A 19,630-nucleotide genomic window follows, 5' to 3' on the forward strand; every position below is an offset into this window, starting at 1 on the left:
CTGCCAGAGAAAGACGGCTTCTAAAGTATGGGGGAATGACTCAGCACAGAGATTCTGGCAGTTGATCCTTCAGCTCTCTCCTCAGAACCACCCACCCCAGACTCTTCATTTGGCTCGTCCTTGCTCTGCTGGAGCCCAGGATGAATGGCTGTGAACAAAATTTTGGGTTTGCCTTTTAAGGAGTTGCCTGCATCTCTAGCCATCTCTTCCTGATGCACAGAAACCCCACTGCTTTTCAAAGCTGGATGTCATGTGGGTGCCTTTCTAGGTTCTGATGCTCTAGGCTTGGGAGCCCAGCTTGAGGTTTAGACCCCACACTTCTCAGGGGTAACCCCACTCCCAAAGCTGAGATATCTCTCCAGAACTTCAGCTGCTGGAGAGCCCAGTCATCCCTCTCACACCTCCACACTTACTACCAGTCTCTATGTGGCTTCTTCTGTAAGTCCTTGGTTATAAGGCTTCTCTCTAGCTAGTTTTCAGTTGGTTATTCAGAATGATTTTTTTATAATTTAGTTGTAATTCCAGTTTGGTCCTGGGAAGAAGCTAGTGTAGCTTCCACTTAATACATTGCCATCTTGATTTTACCACAGCTTTTTTATCCATTCCTCTACTGATGGGCACTTGGGCTGTTTCTAGGGCTTAGCTATTATAAATAATGCTGCTATGAACACAGGGGTGCATATATTCTCTTGATTTGGTGTTTCTGGATTCTTAGGATATATTCCCAGAAGTGGGATCACTGGGTCAAAAGGAACTTCCATTTTTAATTTTTTGAGGAAACTCCATGATGTTTTCCACAGTGGCTGTACCAGTCTGCATTCCCAACAACAGTGTACCAGGGTTCCCTTTTGTCCACATCCTCACCAGCACTTGTTTGTTGATTTATTTATAGAAAACTTCACTTTCTATGCATTTTCTGTTGTTTGTAGCCTAGTGATAAGAAAAACGTTCTCATAATCAAGAACTAATATGATTATTGCTAAAAAAAAAAAAAAAGTATAGCAGTGGAAACCTTAGAAGAAAGAACATTTTAAACTGTGCAATGAGTTTAGGGAAGACTTCATCTAGGGATTACATATATGCAATGATTTATTATGAATATTAATGATTTGAAGTTTGAATTCCCTACGGAGACCAGAAGGTAAGACCAGGAAGTGGGCAGAGCAACCATTGTGTAGGAAGATGTGAGAGAGTAGAGTATGTTGGGAAGCTCAGCCATTTCAATAAGCCTAGAGCAGTGGTCGGCAAACTCATTAGTCAACAGAGCCAAATATCAACAGTACAATGATTGAAATTTCTTTTGAGAGCCAAATTTTTTAAACTTAAACTATATAGGTAGGTACATTGTTATTAACTTAATTAGGATACTCCTAAGGCTTAGGAAGAGCCACACTCAAGGGGCCAAAGAGCCGCATGTGGCTCGCGAGCCGCAGTTTGCCGACCATGGGCCTAGAGCAGGGGTGGGCAAACTTTTTGACTCGAGGGCCACAATGGGTTCTTAAACTGGACTGGAGGGCCGGAACAAAAGCATGGATGGAGTGTTTGTGTGAACTAATATAAATTCAAAGTAAACATGATTACATAAAAGGCTATGGTCTTTTTTTTTCAATAGTTTTATTCATTTCAAAATTTGCACCTGTGTTACAATCAAGATGTATTTTATAAATACTTCAAAGTTTGTTTCTCTCTTACTTCTTAGTGTCTGCTTCACACTGGTATTGCATTCATAAATAACCAAGTACATATCCTGTATAAATGTATAGTAGTATATGGATGAATGAAGGAATGGCCTCTACTTAGAGGCCTCTGAAGGGAATTAGACTTGTATTGATAACATCAAAGGAAACAATTAAAATCTGATACATCGAGGTGTGTGATGTGTGTCTCTCTGTGGGGCAGCCTGCCTCCCTAATCAGCTATTAAAGGATTGCCAACAGTGTTCTGTAAATCTTCTATTTACTGTAAATAGTCAGACAAGTTAAGGAAAATCCCTCTTCAGTGTTCTGCTTGGTAAATTCAACCCCACAACAAAATTGATAGAGCAGAGCTATTTCTGTCTTAAATACAAATCCTTAATTCCATTAGAAATTAAGATAAAAAGAAAGAATCCTCTGTTGTTATACACTAATTGAAACCTGCTTCAGAAGACCACCCATGGTTCCAGAAAAGGTGGTTTGCTGGTTAAGTTTTTAAAATTCAAGTCTTTTGGAGAGGCTGATTTGAAAGCAACCATAAATCACACTAATTCAAATGCCATTGGTGGTTCATGAAAGGACCTGACCCTGGCCTGCTTAATCTCCATAGCAGATACCGTGTGATCTTCCTCTGGCTGAGATGTGACATAAGCAATGTTACTGTGAACTGCTGACTTGATTCAGTGTAATTATTTCTCTAGAATCACATACCAGGTCCTATTGAAAATTCTTAGATATTAAAGATGAGCAAATGATAAATTTAAGCTGTATGTATATACCTTATTGGATGCCAAATAGGTTTTTAAAAATCAGAAAATACCTTATTGAGTTAAAATGGGACAAACAGACAAATTCAGGATGACAAGTAGCTAATAGCAAAGAGATCTTAATAATAGTGGTAATAATGAAAACCTCATTTATGTGACTACAGAATACTTCAGACCTGCTGTTAGAATCTCATAAGCTTGAGTTACTTTTCCCAGCCAGTCTACATGGACACCAGTCTACATAAGCCAAGGGGCTCATGGGTCATTGTGTGGAAAAGGGAAAGAAGCTAAAGAAGCTCATGAAAGCCATGGTGTCTTTAACACCACAGACTAACCAGCTGAGAGAATATGATGTTGCTTTAAAATAACCCATTTTTTTCAGGAAGTTTAAAGCCCCCTCTTAAAATCTAATAATACTAGAGGCCCAGTGCACAAATTTGTGCATGGGTGGGTTCCTCTGGGTGACCTGCGGGAATTGGGTGGAAACCCGTAGTCCAACGCTGCCTGCAGCTCCTACCTGCCACTCATCCAGGCCCCACTGCGCCTACCACAGGCTTGCACCCAATCAGTCCCAATTGGGAGAAGTTCACACCACCATAGCAGCAGTTCTCGCCAGCTGTGAGCCCTGCATCTGGTACCCTCAAGAGTGGAGTGGCCTGCAGGATTGGGCCGAAACTGGCTCTCCGACATCCCCTGAGGGGTCCCAGATTGAAAGAGGGTGCAGGCCAGGCCAAACGAAGTACCCCACTAGTGCACGATTGGGGCCGGGGAGAGACTGTGGGAGGGCTCTAGGGCGTGTCAGGCCCATCTTGTTCAGTCCTGATTAGCCAGACCCCAGAAGCAAGCTAACCTACTGGTCGGAGCGTCTGCCTTCTGGTGGTCAGTTTATGTCATAGCGACTGGCTGACAGGTTGACTGTCTGGCCCCTGGTGGTCAGTGCACGTCATAGCAAGTGGTTGAGTGGCCTTAGCATACCATTAGCAAATTACACTTTGATTGGTTGAACAGTCTACTGGTCACTGGACAACCAGACACTTAGCATATTAGGCTTTTATTATATAGGACTAGAGGCCCAGTGCACAAAAATTTGTGCACTCGAGGGACAGGGGGGGTCCCTCAGCCCGGCCTGTGCCCTCTTGCAGTCTGGGACCCCTCAGGGGATGACCACCTGCTGGCTTAGGCCCGCTCCCCCGGGGATTGGGCCTAAGATGGCAATCAGACATCCCTCTGGCAGCCCGGCAGCCCTCGGGGGATGTCCACTTGCCAGCAGGGAGCAGGCCTAAACTGCAGTCGGACATCCTTAGCGCTGCTGAGGAGGAAGGAGAGGCTCCCACCACCACCGCTGTACTGGCAGCCATCAGCCTGGCTTGTGGCTAAACAGAGCTCCGCCCATGTGAGAGCGCCCTGACCACCAGAGGGCAGCACCTGCATTGAGCGTCTGCCCACTGGTGGTCAGTGTGTGTCATAGTGACCAGTCATTCCCAGTCCTTCTGCTGTTAGGGTTAGTTTGCATATTACCCTTTTACTATATAGGATAGAGGCCTGGTGCACTGGTGGGGGCTGGCTGGTTTGACCTGAAGGGTGTCCCAGATCAGGGTGGGGGTCCCACTTGGGTGCCTGGCCAGCCTGGATGAGGGGATGATGGCTGTTTGCAGCTGGTCACACCCCCTTCAGGGTGGGGGTCCCCACTGGGGTGCCTGGCCAGTCTGGGTGAGGGGCTGAGGGCTGTTTTCAGGCTGGTGGGTGACTGAAGCTCCCAACCTCTTCTTTTTTTCTTTTTTCTTTTTATTCTGGGATTTATTTACCTTCTATGGCTGTCACTGGAGCTGAGAGCCGGCTTTAGCTCTGAGGCTCGGCTCCAGCTCTGAGACCTCGGCTGCTGAAAGCAGGTACCTGAGTTTGTTTGGGTTCTATAATTGAAACTCTGTTGCAACTCCAGCTCTGACAGCTGAAAGCAGGCTTCTTGGGTTTGTTTAGCTTCTATAATTGCAACATTGTTTCTTAGACTGCAGCTCAGAGGCCGGCAGCAGCAGGCAGGGAACCTTGGCTTCCTCCTCACTGGAGCAAGCAAGCCTCCTGTTCGCTTCAGCTGCCTGGCTGCCGGCCGCCATCTTGGTTGGTAGTTAATTTGCATATCTCGCTTATTAGCCAATGGGAAGGGTAGCGAAGTTATGGTTAATTACCATGTTTCTCTATTATTAGATAGGATAGGTTACTGAGGGGAAGGAAGGGAAGAATGAATAAAGGGATTGAGGAAGGAAGGTAAGAAGCTAGGAAGAAAAAGGAAACTCTTACAGTGACCAGTGTTCTTATCTTTTGTTAGTCCACACCTCTGCAGGAGAACAGCCTATTGACCTCCATAAAAAATTAATACATAAAACTTCTTCCATAAGTCCTTCCTTCTTTGTGTCATAAAATGAAGGGAAAGAAAGAGATCATAATAAAACTTTGATAACAAAGATTCTCGAATAACCTAAAGCATTTTCAGTAGCTTGAGATGCCTGAGAAATATAGGCAGTCACTAGTAAGGATTTCAAATATCCCTCATAAAGTTTGAGAGGCCGAAAGGGTTATATTGGAATGATCAGAACTTAATGAGACTCTCACATGGGACAGCAAGATGGCGTGCATTCACACCATCAATCACTTTCTTCTAAACATGCAAATAAGAATACCAGATAACAATTTTATTCACAAATAAAAAAGGTATTACAAAACTATTCATATAAGAAAATTCCAGTACGCAAAACAATAATAATGAAATCTAAATTGAGTCAAGCTGACTACCTTAAGGCAATGATATATTTTTTCCTTTTTATGGTTTATATTTTTACTAGCATAGACAGTAAGTACTGCTTAACCTAGGTAACAGCAACATTAACTTTATTTAAAGTAGAAATTTTATATTTGAAATATATATTCCATATACATAAAATTAGAAAACCCATGCCTTTATATGGTTGTCTTTCAAATCCTTGTCTCATTCTTGTCAATGACTACTTGCAGCATTAAAAGTCACAATTATGCACTCCCAGCCATGTTATTACTTAATGAGTTTCCAGCTTCAGCACTCTAGCAGCTGAGTTTATTTGAGTGCTATAGGGTATTCCAACAATGTGAAATGCAAAATGGATTTTCCTCAAATGTATACAAAGAATGTAGAATATAACACTGTATGTGTCTATAGTAGTGGGGTAAAATGTCTTCATCTTAATAAAAATAATCCAGGATTTTTCAAATGCAGTATCAAGTCAAATTGACTTTCAACTCTAAGTATTTATCTACTGATCAAAAGTGATGTTTCAGGATTTTTGGCCAATCTCATTCTCATCAATCTAGCTCTCATTCTCCAGCAAGTGTTTGTCTTTAAAGTTAATGAGGGCTCATATGAAAAATATATTCAGGTTACAAAAATGAGTACAACCTTGGCTTACTTTGATCATCCCTCTTTCATAACAAAAATGATCAGATTGCAAACAATGGAACACATATATGAATTTAAAAAGCATTTTCATAGACATCTTGTGGTCAAGTCCTAAATATTTCACCTGAGTTTCCTAAAGACAATTCTCATAAGAGTTGGTGAGTACCAAAGTTTAAGAACTATTGGTTTATGGTTAAAAAAAAAACACAAAAAACACAACGCACAAACAAGAAGAAAGTAGAAATCAATCGATTATGACTGGGTGCTCACACAAAATTGTGAGTTGCCATGAGACACTCTAATTTCGTATTTCAGTTAAATGAACTGAGGTCATGAGAAGGACAAACCCAGGCAAGTTAACATGCACATATCAGAGCCTGAAACTATGGATAGAGAAACTGTTCCAGCCACAGAAAAGGGATCATTAGGTTTTACTAATGCCTTACAAAGAGAGAAACGTATGGGGTGATGTGAGAAGATAATAATGTCCAGATTTTTAATGTTCAGTTTAAATGTTCAGTTTAAGTAAAAGACACTGATTTGGATGGGGTAATTCTGAAACAAAATATTTTAGTACATTCTAACACACTGATGTTGAAAGGTCTTTCTTTTTTAAAAAGTGCAAATGGGACAAAGCTAATGGAATCAGTTAAAAGGCCAGATCTGATCATATAGGTTTAAGAAAGAAACAATAAATCCTGTTCAATTAACTCCTTTCTGGGCCATAAAAGATGAAGAGAAATGAGCCATCCCCAGTTCATGCCTGATCTGCATTTATTTCTGTCTTGGCTATAGAGATACTTCTAGTGTGTAAATACCAATGTGAGACGGGATGGGGTAAGCATCTGAAGAGAAGCTCCACACTTAAATCAGCATCATCTGGCTAAGATGGGACATTATTGTCCTAACTAAGCTGATGAGATCAGAGGGAACACTCTAATGTCTTGGTCAAACTACATTGCAGCAGTGGCAGGCTGTTCACTCAAAGGCTACTGACAAACTGCTTTTTCTCCTGGTTATAATATGTAGTGTATCTCATAAGATTGTTCACTTGGTGACATGTTTCAGTAGTAAAGGGACCAGATATATTGTCATTTCTAAATTCCTTAGTATGATAGGCAAAACAAAACAAAAAAAACCAAACAAACCAAGTTCATGGATACAGAGAACAGGTTGGTGGGTGAGGGGTGAGAGAAAGAAAAAAAAAGATTATCTTAATAAATACTTTTCAATAAAAGAGAAATTCTGCATCTTCTGTCACAGGGACAGAGTAACAGATGCTGCCATACCAACTGATTTCCACAGAAATATGCAAGTCTCTAGAATGTGTGTGTTCAGTGGTTTTGGACTCAGGGTGATGGCGGCCTTTCCCCACCTTGTTCCCTGACGCAGTCCTCTCATGAGTAGCTCCAGCAGGTAGGTGTTTGTGAGCTGCTGGCTGAGGTTAGAAGTGTTGATTCTTAAAAAGACTTGTTTTCCTCTAATTTCTAGTTAGGTCAATTGACTTCAACTAATAAACCCAAGATTTAGGCAGGCAGAATGAAGTCAATTCTAGTCTTCCCAGGTCAATTAGTTTAGATGGCAAAAAAGTGACCTTCCTCAAATAGAAACACTCATTTTTGAACCCATTCTACATAAAAACTAAGGTAACTAATATAACATTGACTTTTAGTAGGATAATTGACTATGTGAAATTATTTTAAAAGAAAATATAGATGAAAACTTATACTTTGGGTCTTTAGTCTTGTGAAACCACATTCACCTTGAAAATACACACGACTGCATTTCTGGTTCTTGTTATTGGTCTGTAACCTCCCTGGCTGCCAACTCAGTGCATCAGTCTTTGAAGTCACACTTGTAGCACAGAAACTTCTTATTTAGGAAAGATGCAAAGCATCATGAATGCCTGCAGTCTTGTCCTGTTCTTCCTTGAGGTTTCAGCTTACAGCTGGTCTGGCTCAGAAGCAACTGGTTGAAAGGCTTAAAAAGCCATCAGTTTGATTCAGATTTATATTTCCCCCCAGAAGCCATGCAAGGTCCAGACTGCTCAGTTCATAAGTGTAAGTGGAGGAGTGCGTGCCCCTTGGGCTCCATACGTGCACTTCTAATCCAGAAAGAATGGAGTCCTAAAAAGCTTCCTAAAACAGCAACAGAAGGAGAGTTTTAAAAACCATACCTTACAAATTAAAGCTGGGAAACTGTAATTGTAAAAAAATCTATATATAAAACTTTTACTAGTAATACACATGAATTTAATCACATACAGACAAGAAGCTCATGTAATGGTGTTCATATATCCAAGTACCCATTACTTTGAGAATAAAATAAAGATTCTATAACAACTCACAGTCACTCAATATTTGCAAACAGTACTTAAAAAAATGATAATGTAACCCAAGCATGTCAAACTCGCTGCCCACGAGCTGCATGCAGCCCACAACGAATATTTTTGCAGCCCAGTCAATATAACGGTATGTAAGAAACGTTTTAATAAAAAAATTTTGTAACTTAATTTTTATAATATCCTGTTACACATAACTATTAATAACAAACTACAATGTTCACTAATGACTGATTACTATAATCATGTTGCATTCATTTTCCTTATGCACCTTATGTGCAGGCACACCATCTCTCTCCACTAATACTAGCAGCAAATATTTTAGCAGCTGGTTGCCATGTCATTAGTCTTATACTAACTTGTTTGGTGTGCACAATAAGAAATATTTCGCTTTCAGAGAACAAGAAAAATAGGTTTATTTGCATTATGCTTATTAATTTGTACAGTTATTCAGTGTCTGGTAAGTTAATGTTCAAGAAAAAATACTAATTTTTATTAAAATGTTTTATTATTTTATGTTAACGATTACTCATTTATTTTAGTCCTTTGTATTCAGCATGTCTCTATCGAAATAAACCTACGTTTCTATGAAAATTGAAACTTGTTTTTTTGCGGCCCACATAAACATAAACCTTGTTTATTTGGCCCATGTTAGTTTTTGAGTTTGACATGCTTGATGTAACCCATAGCAAACAAAGTGTATTAAATAATTTTCAACCCCATTTAAACATAGAAAACCCGTTTCTGTGTTGTACTCCTTTAAAGCAGGTAAAGATCTTAGGAGCCTTTTGACCCTTATTTAAAAGAACAAAGATGATTAATGAACAGTGCCATTCTTCATCTTTGAATTTAAAACTTACACTAAACTAATGGAGAAAATTTAGAAATAGTTTGGGAATGAGATTCCTCTTATAATGCTCTCCTTGGAATATTCACACTCTTCGTAGGGCTGATGTCCTCTGGAAAGTGGAGCCCTTAGATTTGTCCTTATCACAAGAGGGCAGTGACCTCATCTCATGAGGGGACTAGGCACTGGCCACCTGTAAGTATTGTAAGTATATAAAATCTTCATTTTATGCACTGACTCTTCATTAACTTGTATACCACTAATTTGGCATTAGTGACATATTGGATACATTTTTGAAAAAAAATCCCCCCCTAGGCCTAAGGAGATTATCTGAAAATAGGAACTTCTTAAATACTCTCGATCATCAGAGATAGTTTAGTTAAATATGTCAATCAATAGACATAATAATAAGCACATTAACATTATTGTGGGAGGCACATTATACTCATTTCGTCAATAAGGATATAGAGATTTTAAAAAACTAGAATCCAAGTCATTTCATATCTTTCTTACCATTCCTCCCATTGTTTTATGCTGACACTTAAAATGTTGGTTAAAAAAACATCACCATAAAAAGCTTTTCCTGTAAGTAAAGAGGCTGGCCTCCTTCTCCCAAACATCATAGCAAATGATGTCCCAAATATCTTAGGTCTGTTCCCTTCTGGGGAGGGAGAAAAATTATTAAATCATACAGACCTAAGAAGGCTCAAACACCTATTGGCTTTATTCTGAACCATAACTCTCATCATCAGATTCTGGGTGGTCTTAAACCACCCACAAGAAAGCATTTGTGTTTGGAAACAAATGCTGCATGCATTAGAAATTTGAACTTAACACCACAGAAAGACAAACATGCTGTTATGCATTTCACAATATACATGTGTAGCAAATCATATTGTACATCTTTAACTTATACAATGTTATATGTCAACTGTATTTCAATAAATCTTGGAAAAAGAGTGAATAGATGTTAACAAACTGAAAATAAAGTGAATGCCTAGGGAGGAATTTAAAGTTTTATTTAAAATAAAATAAATTAATCCCTTTTAAAAAAAAGGTCTGTTATGGCTAACACTGTTCTTACACATCACCTAAATGGAAATCCAGTGCTTTCCTGAATTATGAATGAGCCCATGCCAAGGAGCCAAGCTGACTAAACATGACCTTGAGGAACTAGAAGTCCTATACTTGCTGCACAATAGTAAGCTGCTGAAATCAAATTTTTAAATAAGTATATTCTCTACCTTGGAGAATTAACCTATTGAGGGAAGTCTGAATTGCTTTTTGGAATCTAATGGATTGGATTCCAGTTAAATATGTGGCTGACCCTTGAAATAAAGGGGATCAATTTCCCAAAGAGATACAGTTACCCCTATCTCCTATTTTCTTTTGAAGATTAAGCTTCATTCACCAAGTTTCCCACATTAAGTTAATGCATCCCATGAAGAAGTACTTTTCAGAATCTGGAAAATGTTATCTTTTAGAATGGGCTCAAAAGATTTTTTGCTGTTCTTTGCCCTAGCTGGTTTGACTCAGTGGATAGAGCACTGGCCTGCAGACTGAAGAGTCCCAGGTTTGATTCTGGTCAAGGGCACAGGCCCTGGTTGTGAACTCGATCCCCAGTAAGGGGGGTGCAAGAGGCAGCCAATCAATGATTCCCATCAGTGATGTTTCTATCTCTCTCTCCCTTTCTCTCTAAAATCAATAAAAATATATTTTAAAAAAGACATTATTTGCTGTTTTTAATTTTAGGGTAAAAATGGAAATGATTCATTTTTTGAATTCAGAATGTCTTATTTAGATTTACCAAAATTATGTAATAATTATAACACATCTTATAAAGCTAATAAGAACCTTTAATTAATAAATTACATTGTGTAACTTGAATGTAATGCTTCCTCATTATTTCATGTATAATTATAACTTTCCATAATAATTTGTGTTGAAAATAACTTTATGCAGATCATAATCACCTTGAGAACACTCTTTGAAAAGGAATTAATGTCATTTTATACCCACTTATATACTAAACTACATTTCTAAAATTTTACATTAATGTAACTGATAATAGTGCCTATCAACCCTATGTCCACCTCACCAACAACATAAACAGAAAAAGGTAGAGAATGAGTTGGTTTTTATATAACTTGGTATAAAAATCTTTCATTCCTTAGTATTTACATCACAAAATTGGGGACAAGCTACAAAATTAAGATGAGTGGTAATTCTATTTACTGACAATACTCTGAAATACCAGTAGTGAGCTGGTAGCACAGTCATTTTAGTTACTCAGACTTTTCCCTAATGGTGTATGGGAAGATGTAATAGATATTTGTGATGGTAACACAAACAAGTTTGATATCAATGCCAACTGAATTGATATAAAAGAAACTTCAACATCTTGTACTGAAAATGGAATGCATTAAACTCTAAGAGTTCTATGACTTTTATTTTGGAGTACCTGGCAAGGCATCCATTGGGATACTGAGATTAGTTATGAAGGGGGTGGAGGCCTCTCCATGCATCTCTAACCTATTGGAAGGCCAGTTACCTGCTCTGGACTGCTGGGAGTCCTCAACCCCAAAGGTTTGTGGGCCACAGCCACATCCTTGAGACCTACCCTCAGCTAAGCGAACTCTTTTTTCGTTGTTGTTATTGTTAATCCTCACCCAAGGATATTTTTCCATTGATTTTTAGGGAGAGAAGAAAAGAGAGGAAAAGACAGAGAGAAACATCAATGTGAGAGAAACACATTGATTGGTTGCTCCTGCATGAGCCCGGAACAGGGCCCAGGCCGGGGAGGAGCCTGTAACCGAGGTACATGCTTTTGACCAGAATCAAACCTAGGACCCTTTCGTCCACAGGCCAATGCTCTATCCACTGAGCCAAATTGGCTAGGGCTAAGCTAACTCTTAAGTCTTTTCTTATTATCATGAAAGTTATAAAAATTAGGGATAGCTCAAGAGAACAAGGTCAGTAAGAGTCTTTCCCAACTACAGAGGTATGCATTTTTTAAAAATTTATTTTATTCCATCATCATTTTTAAACTGTCTAATTTGTTTGTTTTTTTCTTTCTCTTACTTATCTTTTCTTCATTTTCTTTTTTTGAGGAACAATTTATTTTTGCTCCAGAGCCAACAAATGTTTTTGTATAAAATTCCCTATAAATGCCTATAGAATGTGCTTGAAGTTAAAAAAAAAAAATAGTACTGCAGATTTAGATTAATATACAACCTAAAAGGAATACATCTCCATCTACACTTTGACATTAGCATGTTCCTGATCTGCGTAGACAAGGGTTCACTCAGGAGCACATGCAGCATGTCCCAGAGTGCTGCCTCAGTACCCAGGCCCCTCACTGGGCCAGGAGTGAGAGCAACGCTGGTCTTGTGGGGCCTGGGAGCCTCACTGTTCTGCGACTCTGCCCTTTCATACTCAAGGCTGGCATCATTCTTCCGGAAGAATGTATACCAACAATATATGTGCTTACATTAAGGAAATATTAAACATTAAGTCAAACTCAGTAATGGCCACATCCTTGCCTGGAGGAAAAAGCAGGGTCAGTGCCCAGGTGTCCCTGAGTGCTTCTCTGCCTCTGGTCTTGCAGCATGCCAGAGAGACCCGTATGCCCGCAGTCGCCACCTTCCCAAACCTTACTTTAAACCCTTTTACCTAGGGTTTATGCAGCATTTAGTCTCAGATCACAACCAACAATTTCCAACCAAACTGGTCAGGCAGTCAGAGCAGAGAGGAAGGAAAAGCATAGCTTTAGGAGACCTAAATTCTCATGGACTTCACATTGAATGAAGTGCCTTTAAGTATTGGGCATAAGAATATTACAGGGAAGAACAAAGGTGAGAAACTGTTTGCAAGATTCTCCTATAACTAACTCTTCTCTCTCAAGCAGGAATGGAGCCAGGAGGCACTGTGCTAAGTAGCATTGACTCTTAAACAACACGGGTTTGAATTGTGCAGGCTCACGTATATGTAAATTTTTTTCAATACGTATGTATAGTACTGTAAGTATATTTTCTCTTCCTTGGGATTTTCTTAATAACATTTTATTTTCTCTCACCTTGTTGTACATAATCCCTATTATACAAAATATATATTAACCTATTTTTTATATTATCGATAAGACTTCCAGTCAATACAGGGGTAGGCAAAAGTAGGTTTACAGTTGTTAGTATGGGAAACAGGTTATTCTTGTATTATTATTTATTAATTATTGTGTTATTTTCTATGCAAACAACTGTAAACCTATTGTTACCCATCCCTGTGATAAGCTATAGTAGTAGTTAATATTTTGGAGAGTATGAGGTTACACTTGGATTTTCTACTGTGCAGGGGGGAGTTGTAGCCCTAACTTCCACATTGTTCAAGAGTCAACTGTAGCCCTAACTGGTTTGGCTCAGTGGATAGAGCATTGGTCTGCAGACTGAGGGGCCCGGGGTTTGATTCCGGTCAAGGGCATGTACCTTGGTTGCGGGCACATCCCCAGTGGGGGGTGTGCAGGAGGCACCTGACCGATGTTTTTCTCTCACCGATGTTTCTGACACTCTATCCCTCTCCCTTCCTCTCTGTGAAAAATCAATAATATATATATATATTTTTAAAAAGAGTCAACTGTAGTTGGATTTAAAAAGAAGAATAAAAAAATGTAGCTGCCCTTTATGGCCTTAACATTAGCTGTGAGTTTAAAAGAAAACTCTTAGAATTTAATTTCAAATACAGTATATTCTTCTATACACCAATAATGATCTATCCAAAAGAGAAACTAAAAAAAACCCACAATCTCATTTACCATTGCAACAAAAAATTAAGATACTTAGGAATAAATTTAACCAAGGAGGTAAAAGACCTGTACTTAGAAAACTATAGGATGTTGAAAAAAGAGATAGTAGAAGACATAAACAAGTGGAAGAATATACTGTGTTCATGGATTGGTAGAATTAAAATCATTAAAATGGCCATACTAACCAAAGCAATCTACAGATTCAATGAAATCCTTATTAAAATACCAATGGCATATTTCACAGATCTAGAACAAATATTCCAAAATTCATATGAAACCAAAAAAGACCCCAAATAGCTTCAGCAATCTTAAAAAAAAGAACAAAGTTGGAGGGATCACAATACCAGTTATCAAGCTATACTACAAAGCCACTATAATCAAAACAGCGTGGTACCGCACAAGAACAGACATATAGATCAATGAAACAGAATAGAGAACCTGGAAACCAACCCAAGCCATTATACTCAATAACATTTGGCAGTGAAGGCAAGAGCATACAATGGAGTAAAGACAGTCTCTTCAATAAATGGTGTTGGGAAAATTGGACAGATACTTGCAAAAAAATGAAATTAGACCACCAACTTACACCAAACACAAAAATAAACTCAAAATGGATAAAAGACTTAAATGTAAGTCTTGAAACCATAAAAATCCTACAAGAAAATAGAGGCAGCAAAATATCAGACATCTTATGTAGCAGAATTTTCACAGATACAATGCCTAGGGCAAGAGAAACAAACAAACAAAATAAACAAATGGGACTACATCAAACTAAAGAGCTTCTGCACAGCAAAAGAAATCAGTATCAAAATGAAAAGGAAACCCACTGTACGGGAGAACATATTTGCTAATGATACATCTGATAAAGGGTTAATTTCCAAAATATATAAAGTACTCATACAACTCACCAAAAGGAAGACAAACCAATTAAAAAATGGGAAGAGGACCTAAACAGACACTTCTCCAAAGTGAACATACAGATGGCCAAGAGACATATGAAAAAATGCTCAACATCACTAATTATTAGAGAGATGCAAATTAAAACCACAGTGAGGTACCACCTCACAGCTGCCAGAATGGCTACAATCAATAAATTAACAAACAAGAAGTGTTGGCAATGATGTAGAAAAAAAGGAACCTTAGTACACCACTGGTGGGAATGCAGACTGGTACAGCCACTATGGAAAACAGTGTGGAGTTTCCTTAAAAAATTAAAAGAATGGAACTGCCATTTGACCCAGTGGTCCCACTTCTAGGAATATATCCTAAGAAGCCAGAAGCACCAATCAGAAAGAATATATGCACCCCTATGTTCATAGCAGTGCTAAAAAACTGTCATACATTTACACAAATGGAATACTATACAGCTGTAAAAAAGGAGGATCTCTTACCATTTGAGATAGCATGGAGGGACCTGAAGAGTATTATGCTAAATGAAATAAGCCAGTCAGAAAAAGACAAGTATCACATGATCTCACTCATATGTGGAATCGAATGAACACAATAAACTGATTAATGAAAAACATCCAGAGACATTAAAGCATGCCACAGAATGAAGTATTTGAGAGGGAAGGGGGAAGGGCTGGAAGAGATTAACCAAAGAATTGTTATGCATATATGCATAGCCCATGGACAAACAATAGTGTGGGGAAGATCTGGGGAGAGGCTGGAACAAGGTAAAGGGGGTCAATGGGGGGTGGAGAAAGGGAACATCTGTAATACTTTCAACAATAAAGATATATTTGAAAAAAAATTAAAAAGTATATATTCTTCTTTAACACACAAGAAGTTATGAAAGATGGCAAATCTTCTCATCAGGTTCCCCCACATACTGTGGTAGGAACAGAATTCATTCCCTATGGTCTTCCAAAAGTCAATGCTTTGTCCACAGTAAAATCAGTCATTGCCTTACCTGGAGGGACGTCTGAGTTTGAGTGGTTCGGTTACTGATATCCCCACTCGTTTGACCTAGCTGGCTTCTAGTAATTAGTGCATCCTGAGTTCGCACTGGTTCTATCAGTGAATTGTATCTAAACAAATCAGTAGTTTCTGTAACGTTTTCAGAAGGAGCTTGAATTGGAACAGTGCCACCAACCAAATCCTGACTACTGTTTGAATCCAAGGATTCATTTTCTGGATTGAGAGAATAAATATCTTCTCCAGTGAGTTCAGGATAAGAGTCACAAAAGGAGATATCACCATAAATGGGATTTTTCACCAGAGGCCAGGCATCCGAAAACTCGCCACAGATGAACTGAGAAAGGGACCCGAAGAAAGACGGCATGGTCTCTCCCACCGGACCTGCATTTCTGAACACATGTTCAAAAGACTTTTAAGTGTTCTATAGGGAGAAAAACCACGACTACAAAGCAACATTCCAACAATACTTTCAAGCTTTCTAGATGAAATAGCAACTTATTGTCAGAATTCCAGTTGTTATAAACTTGCTTTAATACAATAAGCTTAATTCCTCCAATTACTTTAAAATTGAATATACTTCGTTTTAATCAATGTAGTTATACTTAATACAATGTCTAAAACATGCAGTTTCCTGGGTCTTAACTGAGTTTGAAGGCTGTTCTAAAATTGTATGAGTACATGACATGTTAAAAATTACTTGCAGATGGCAGAAGTGTCACAAATAATGAGTAAAAGACAAAAATAAAATTGAGGGGCCCTAGCTGGTTTGGCTCAGTGGATAGAGCGTCAGCCTGTGGACTGAACGGTCCCAGGTTCGATTGCAGTCAAAAGCACATGCCAGGAGTTGCGGGCTCAATCCCCAGTAGGGGGCGTGCAGGAGGCAGCTGATCAATGATTCTCTCTTATCATTGATGTTTCTATCTCTCCCTCTCCCCTCCTCTCTGAAATCAATAAAAATATATTTAAAAAAATAAAATAAAATTGAGGGTAAAGTATAAAAAATGTTGTATTGGATATTAGTAACCCTGAGAGACTTACCTAATTCGTGCCAAACACATGCCCCCTCCAATGACCAGAATGGCATTAATGATATTAAAAAGTGATGCCCTCATGAAACATTTTTAAATGTTTCACATGAAAATTGGTAAATGAATGTAATGCATATTTTCACAAGGATTATGAAATTATATTGCTTAAAAAATACCCAGTTACCTCTCCTGAATTGTGGCCTGGGAATGCACCCTGCAACCAAGAGTCACCTGGTCGATGCTGCAGGAGTCATCACAGCACAAGGATGGGATCAAGTGAACAGGCCCTAGGAAAGACAGCAGAGGTATGAAGCATAATGCTTTTCCTGGGAATGTTCTCTTTAATACTAGTACAACATCGTTCTTGAAACTTGAACTATTCCCCTTTGGGTAACTTTTTGGGGAACGGGAATATGAGTCTTAATTTTTTTCTCTGTTTTTATCTTTTTAAAAAAATGATGAACCATTTATATTATATACCTAGAGTAGTCAAATTCATAGAGACAAAGTAGAATGGTGGTTGCTAGGGGCTGGGGGAGGGGGAATGGGAAGTTAGTGTATGATGGATACAGTTTCAGTTTGGAAAAATGGGAAAGTTCTGGAAATGGATAGGTGGTGATGGTTGCACAATAATGTGAATGTACTTAATCCACTGAACTGTACACTTAAATTTATTGAAGAAAAGGCAGAGGCACCAAGTACAGAGCTCAACCCAGCAGGCTGCAGATTTCGGCTCCTCGCATCCGGGAGGGACGCACTGGGGGGGGGGGGGGGGCGCGGAGTCGGGTTCGGGGCAGGCCAGGCCGGCCGGTTGGGCTGGCAATGTGAAACCACTGTACCAGCAGGCGCACAAGCACGCCCACCGGTTCCAGTCTCGCGTGGGACGCTGGGGGACAGCAGACGGGCAGTCTGTGCACTTGGTGGAGGGCGAAGTCCGAGCAGGCGTACTGGATGTTCAGCCACCAGGAAAGCCTGGAGATTTTGTCTGGTGGGGAGCCGCCCTGCTGTGGACAGAGTGCCAAACTTCGTGTTTCCCCGGTGAGGCTGGGACGGCCCCAATAAGGTCGGGGTGGCCCCGGTGAGGCCGATACAGCCCTGGTGAGGTCAGGACGGCCATAGTGAGGTCGGGACGGCCCCGGTGAGGCCGAAATGGCCCTGGTGAGGTAGGGATAGCCCCGGTGATGTCGGGACAGTCCCAGTGAGGTGGAAGCGGCCCTGGTGAGGTAGGGATAGCCCCGGTGAGGTAGGGACGGCCCTGGTGAGGTCAAGACGGCCCTGGTGAGGACGAAACGGCCCCGTGAGGTTGGGAGGGCTCCAGTGAGGTTAGGACAGATAATGGGGACCAGTATAGACTGATGAACAGGGGTAGATGCAGAGGCAGAGCAGCATTGAACAGACTGTCAAACTACAGTGGGAAGCCTGGGGAGGGTTTGGGGGGGGTGGTTAAGAGATCAACTGAAGGACTTATATGCATGCATATAAGAATAACCAATGGACACAAGACACTAGAGGGTAGGGACCGGGGGAATGTCAAGGGGGGGGGGGGGGGCGGGGGTGGAAAGGAGACATATGTAATACTCTTTGTAATACTTCAAGAAATGAAAATTATTAAAAAAAAAAAGAGAGATTAGTTAAATTTTAAAAAAATCTTCCTTAGCCCTATAAACTAGAAATAAACACTGTCAATATCTGGTGAACAGCTAGACTTTTCTCTCTATATATACACATATAATTCTAATTTTATAAAACCATAAACATACTAAAGCATGCAGGCAAATACAAAGACACACATATATATAGAGAAAAAGACTTGAAGTAATTATATATTTACATGTACATATATGTTTATGTATATTCAAACTTAACATGAGGATTATCTCTTTACTTTTATAAACAGGAGAATAATATGAAACTAATATTTCCCTTTTGAAAATATATTGAGATACAATTGCAAACCAGTGTTAAGCAGGACAGACACCCAACATACTTTCACCTGAATCTCTCTCAAACAGGCCACACCTTGTGCTGTCTGAATACGTGTTATTATGACCATGAAGAACTCACTTGGATTCACTACCAATTAACTCAACAAACATGTGTCATGCTCACTGTGGAATTTCTCAAAATTATTTAAAAGCAAAAGGCACTCCCATTCCTTATAGAAATGGCTGGTTCTAGGACGCAATCAGGGAAAGTATAAGATGAGCATGAAACAGCCTGAAGGGATTTCCACTTGTCAAATCTAGGAAAATTTGAGCATCAAAATAAATGATTACAAAGGACTGTAACCCACTGAATGGGGTCCATTAGTCCACACTAATTAAAGTAAATAAATGGGAAGAAGGGAAGTTCTTTCTGACCATAGGATGCCAACTAATAAATGTAGAAAGAATGATGCAATTAGAAAACCAGCAATTGTTAACCATTATACTAATGACTGACTCAGGTAAGAATCATCAGAGAATGCTAAACTACTGGGCCAAAGTTTGAAATCAATAGGATATTTGCATAATCTCAAATAATCTCCTACGAAGTTTCATTAATTACCAAAAACAATGATCATTTTGTAGCAGAGAAAGCTTGCAGACACCACCTTAACAAAGTGACCCTAGTTAATCTGACTGAAATGAGACAGATGTACCTCCTGATATGGGGCACTGAGAAATACACAACATCACCTCTGTGGTATTTCTGAATCTGATCATAAAAAAAAAAAAAAATGAGAAAACCCAAACTGAGGGTCATTCTACAAAATTATTGGCCTGCTTTTGTCAAAAATATTGTCATAAAATGCAAAGGAAGATTAAAGAAATA

The 19,630-nt window shown here is 39.4% G+C and overlaps 1 protein-coding gene across 3 annotated transcripts in view; it reads right to left on the reverse strand.

The window, feature by feature from the left end:
* Positions 1-5,327: 5,327 nt before the first annotated feature.
* The window catches only part of TNFRSF19 (TNF receptor superfamily member 19), a 99,754-nt gene continuing 85,451 nt past the window's right edge, over positions 5,328-19,630 (reverse strand). For 2 of the 3 annotated variants that reach the window (XM_036300092.1, XM_036300094.1), the window contains 3 exons: positions 17,001-17,103; positions 15,781-16,177; positions 5,328-8,023 (listed from right to left, as the gene is read on the reverse strand). In XM_036300092.1, the coding sequence (XP_036155985.1) occupies positions 8,012-8,023; positions 15,781-16,177; positions 17,001-17,103 (512 nt within the window). In that variant the 3' untranslated portion in view covers positions 5,328-8,011. Of the gene's footprint in view, positions 8,024-15,591; positions 16,178-17,000; positions 17,104-19,630 lie in introns of those variants that run through there. The other variant, XM_036300093.1, reaches the window with a different exon arrangement.

The sequence above is a fragment of the Myotis myotis genome, unplaced genomic scaffold, assembly GCF_014108235.1.
Source record: "Myotis myotis isolate mMyoMyo1 unplaced genomic scaffold, mMyoMyo1.p scaffold_m19_p_3, whole genome shotgun sequence".
NCBI lineage: Eukaryota > Metazoa > Chordata > Mammalia > Chiroptera > Vespertilionidae > Myotis > Myotis myotis.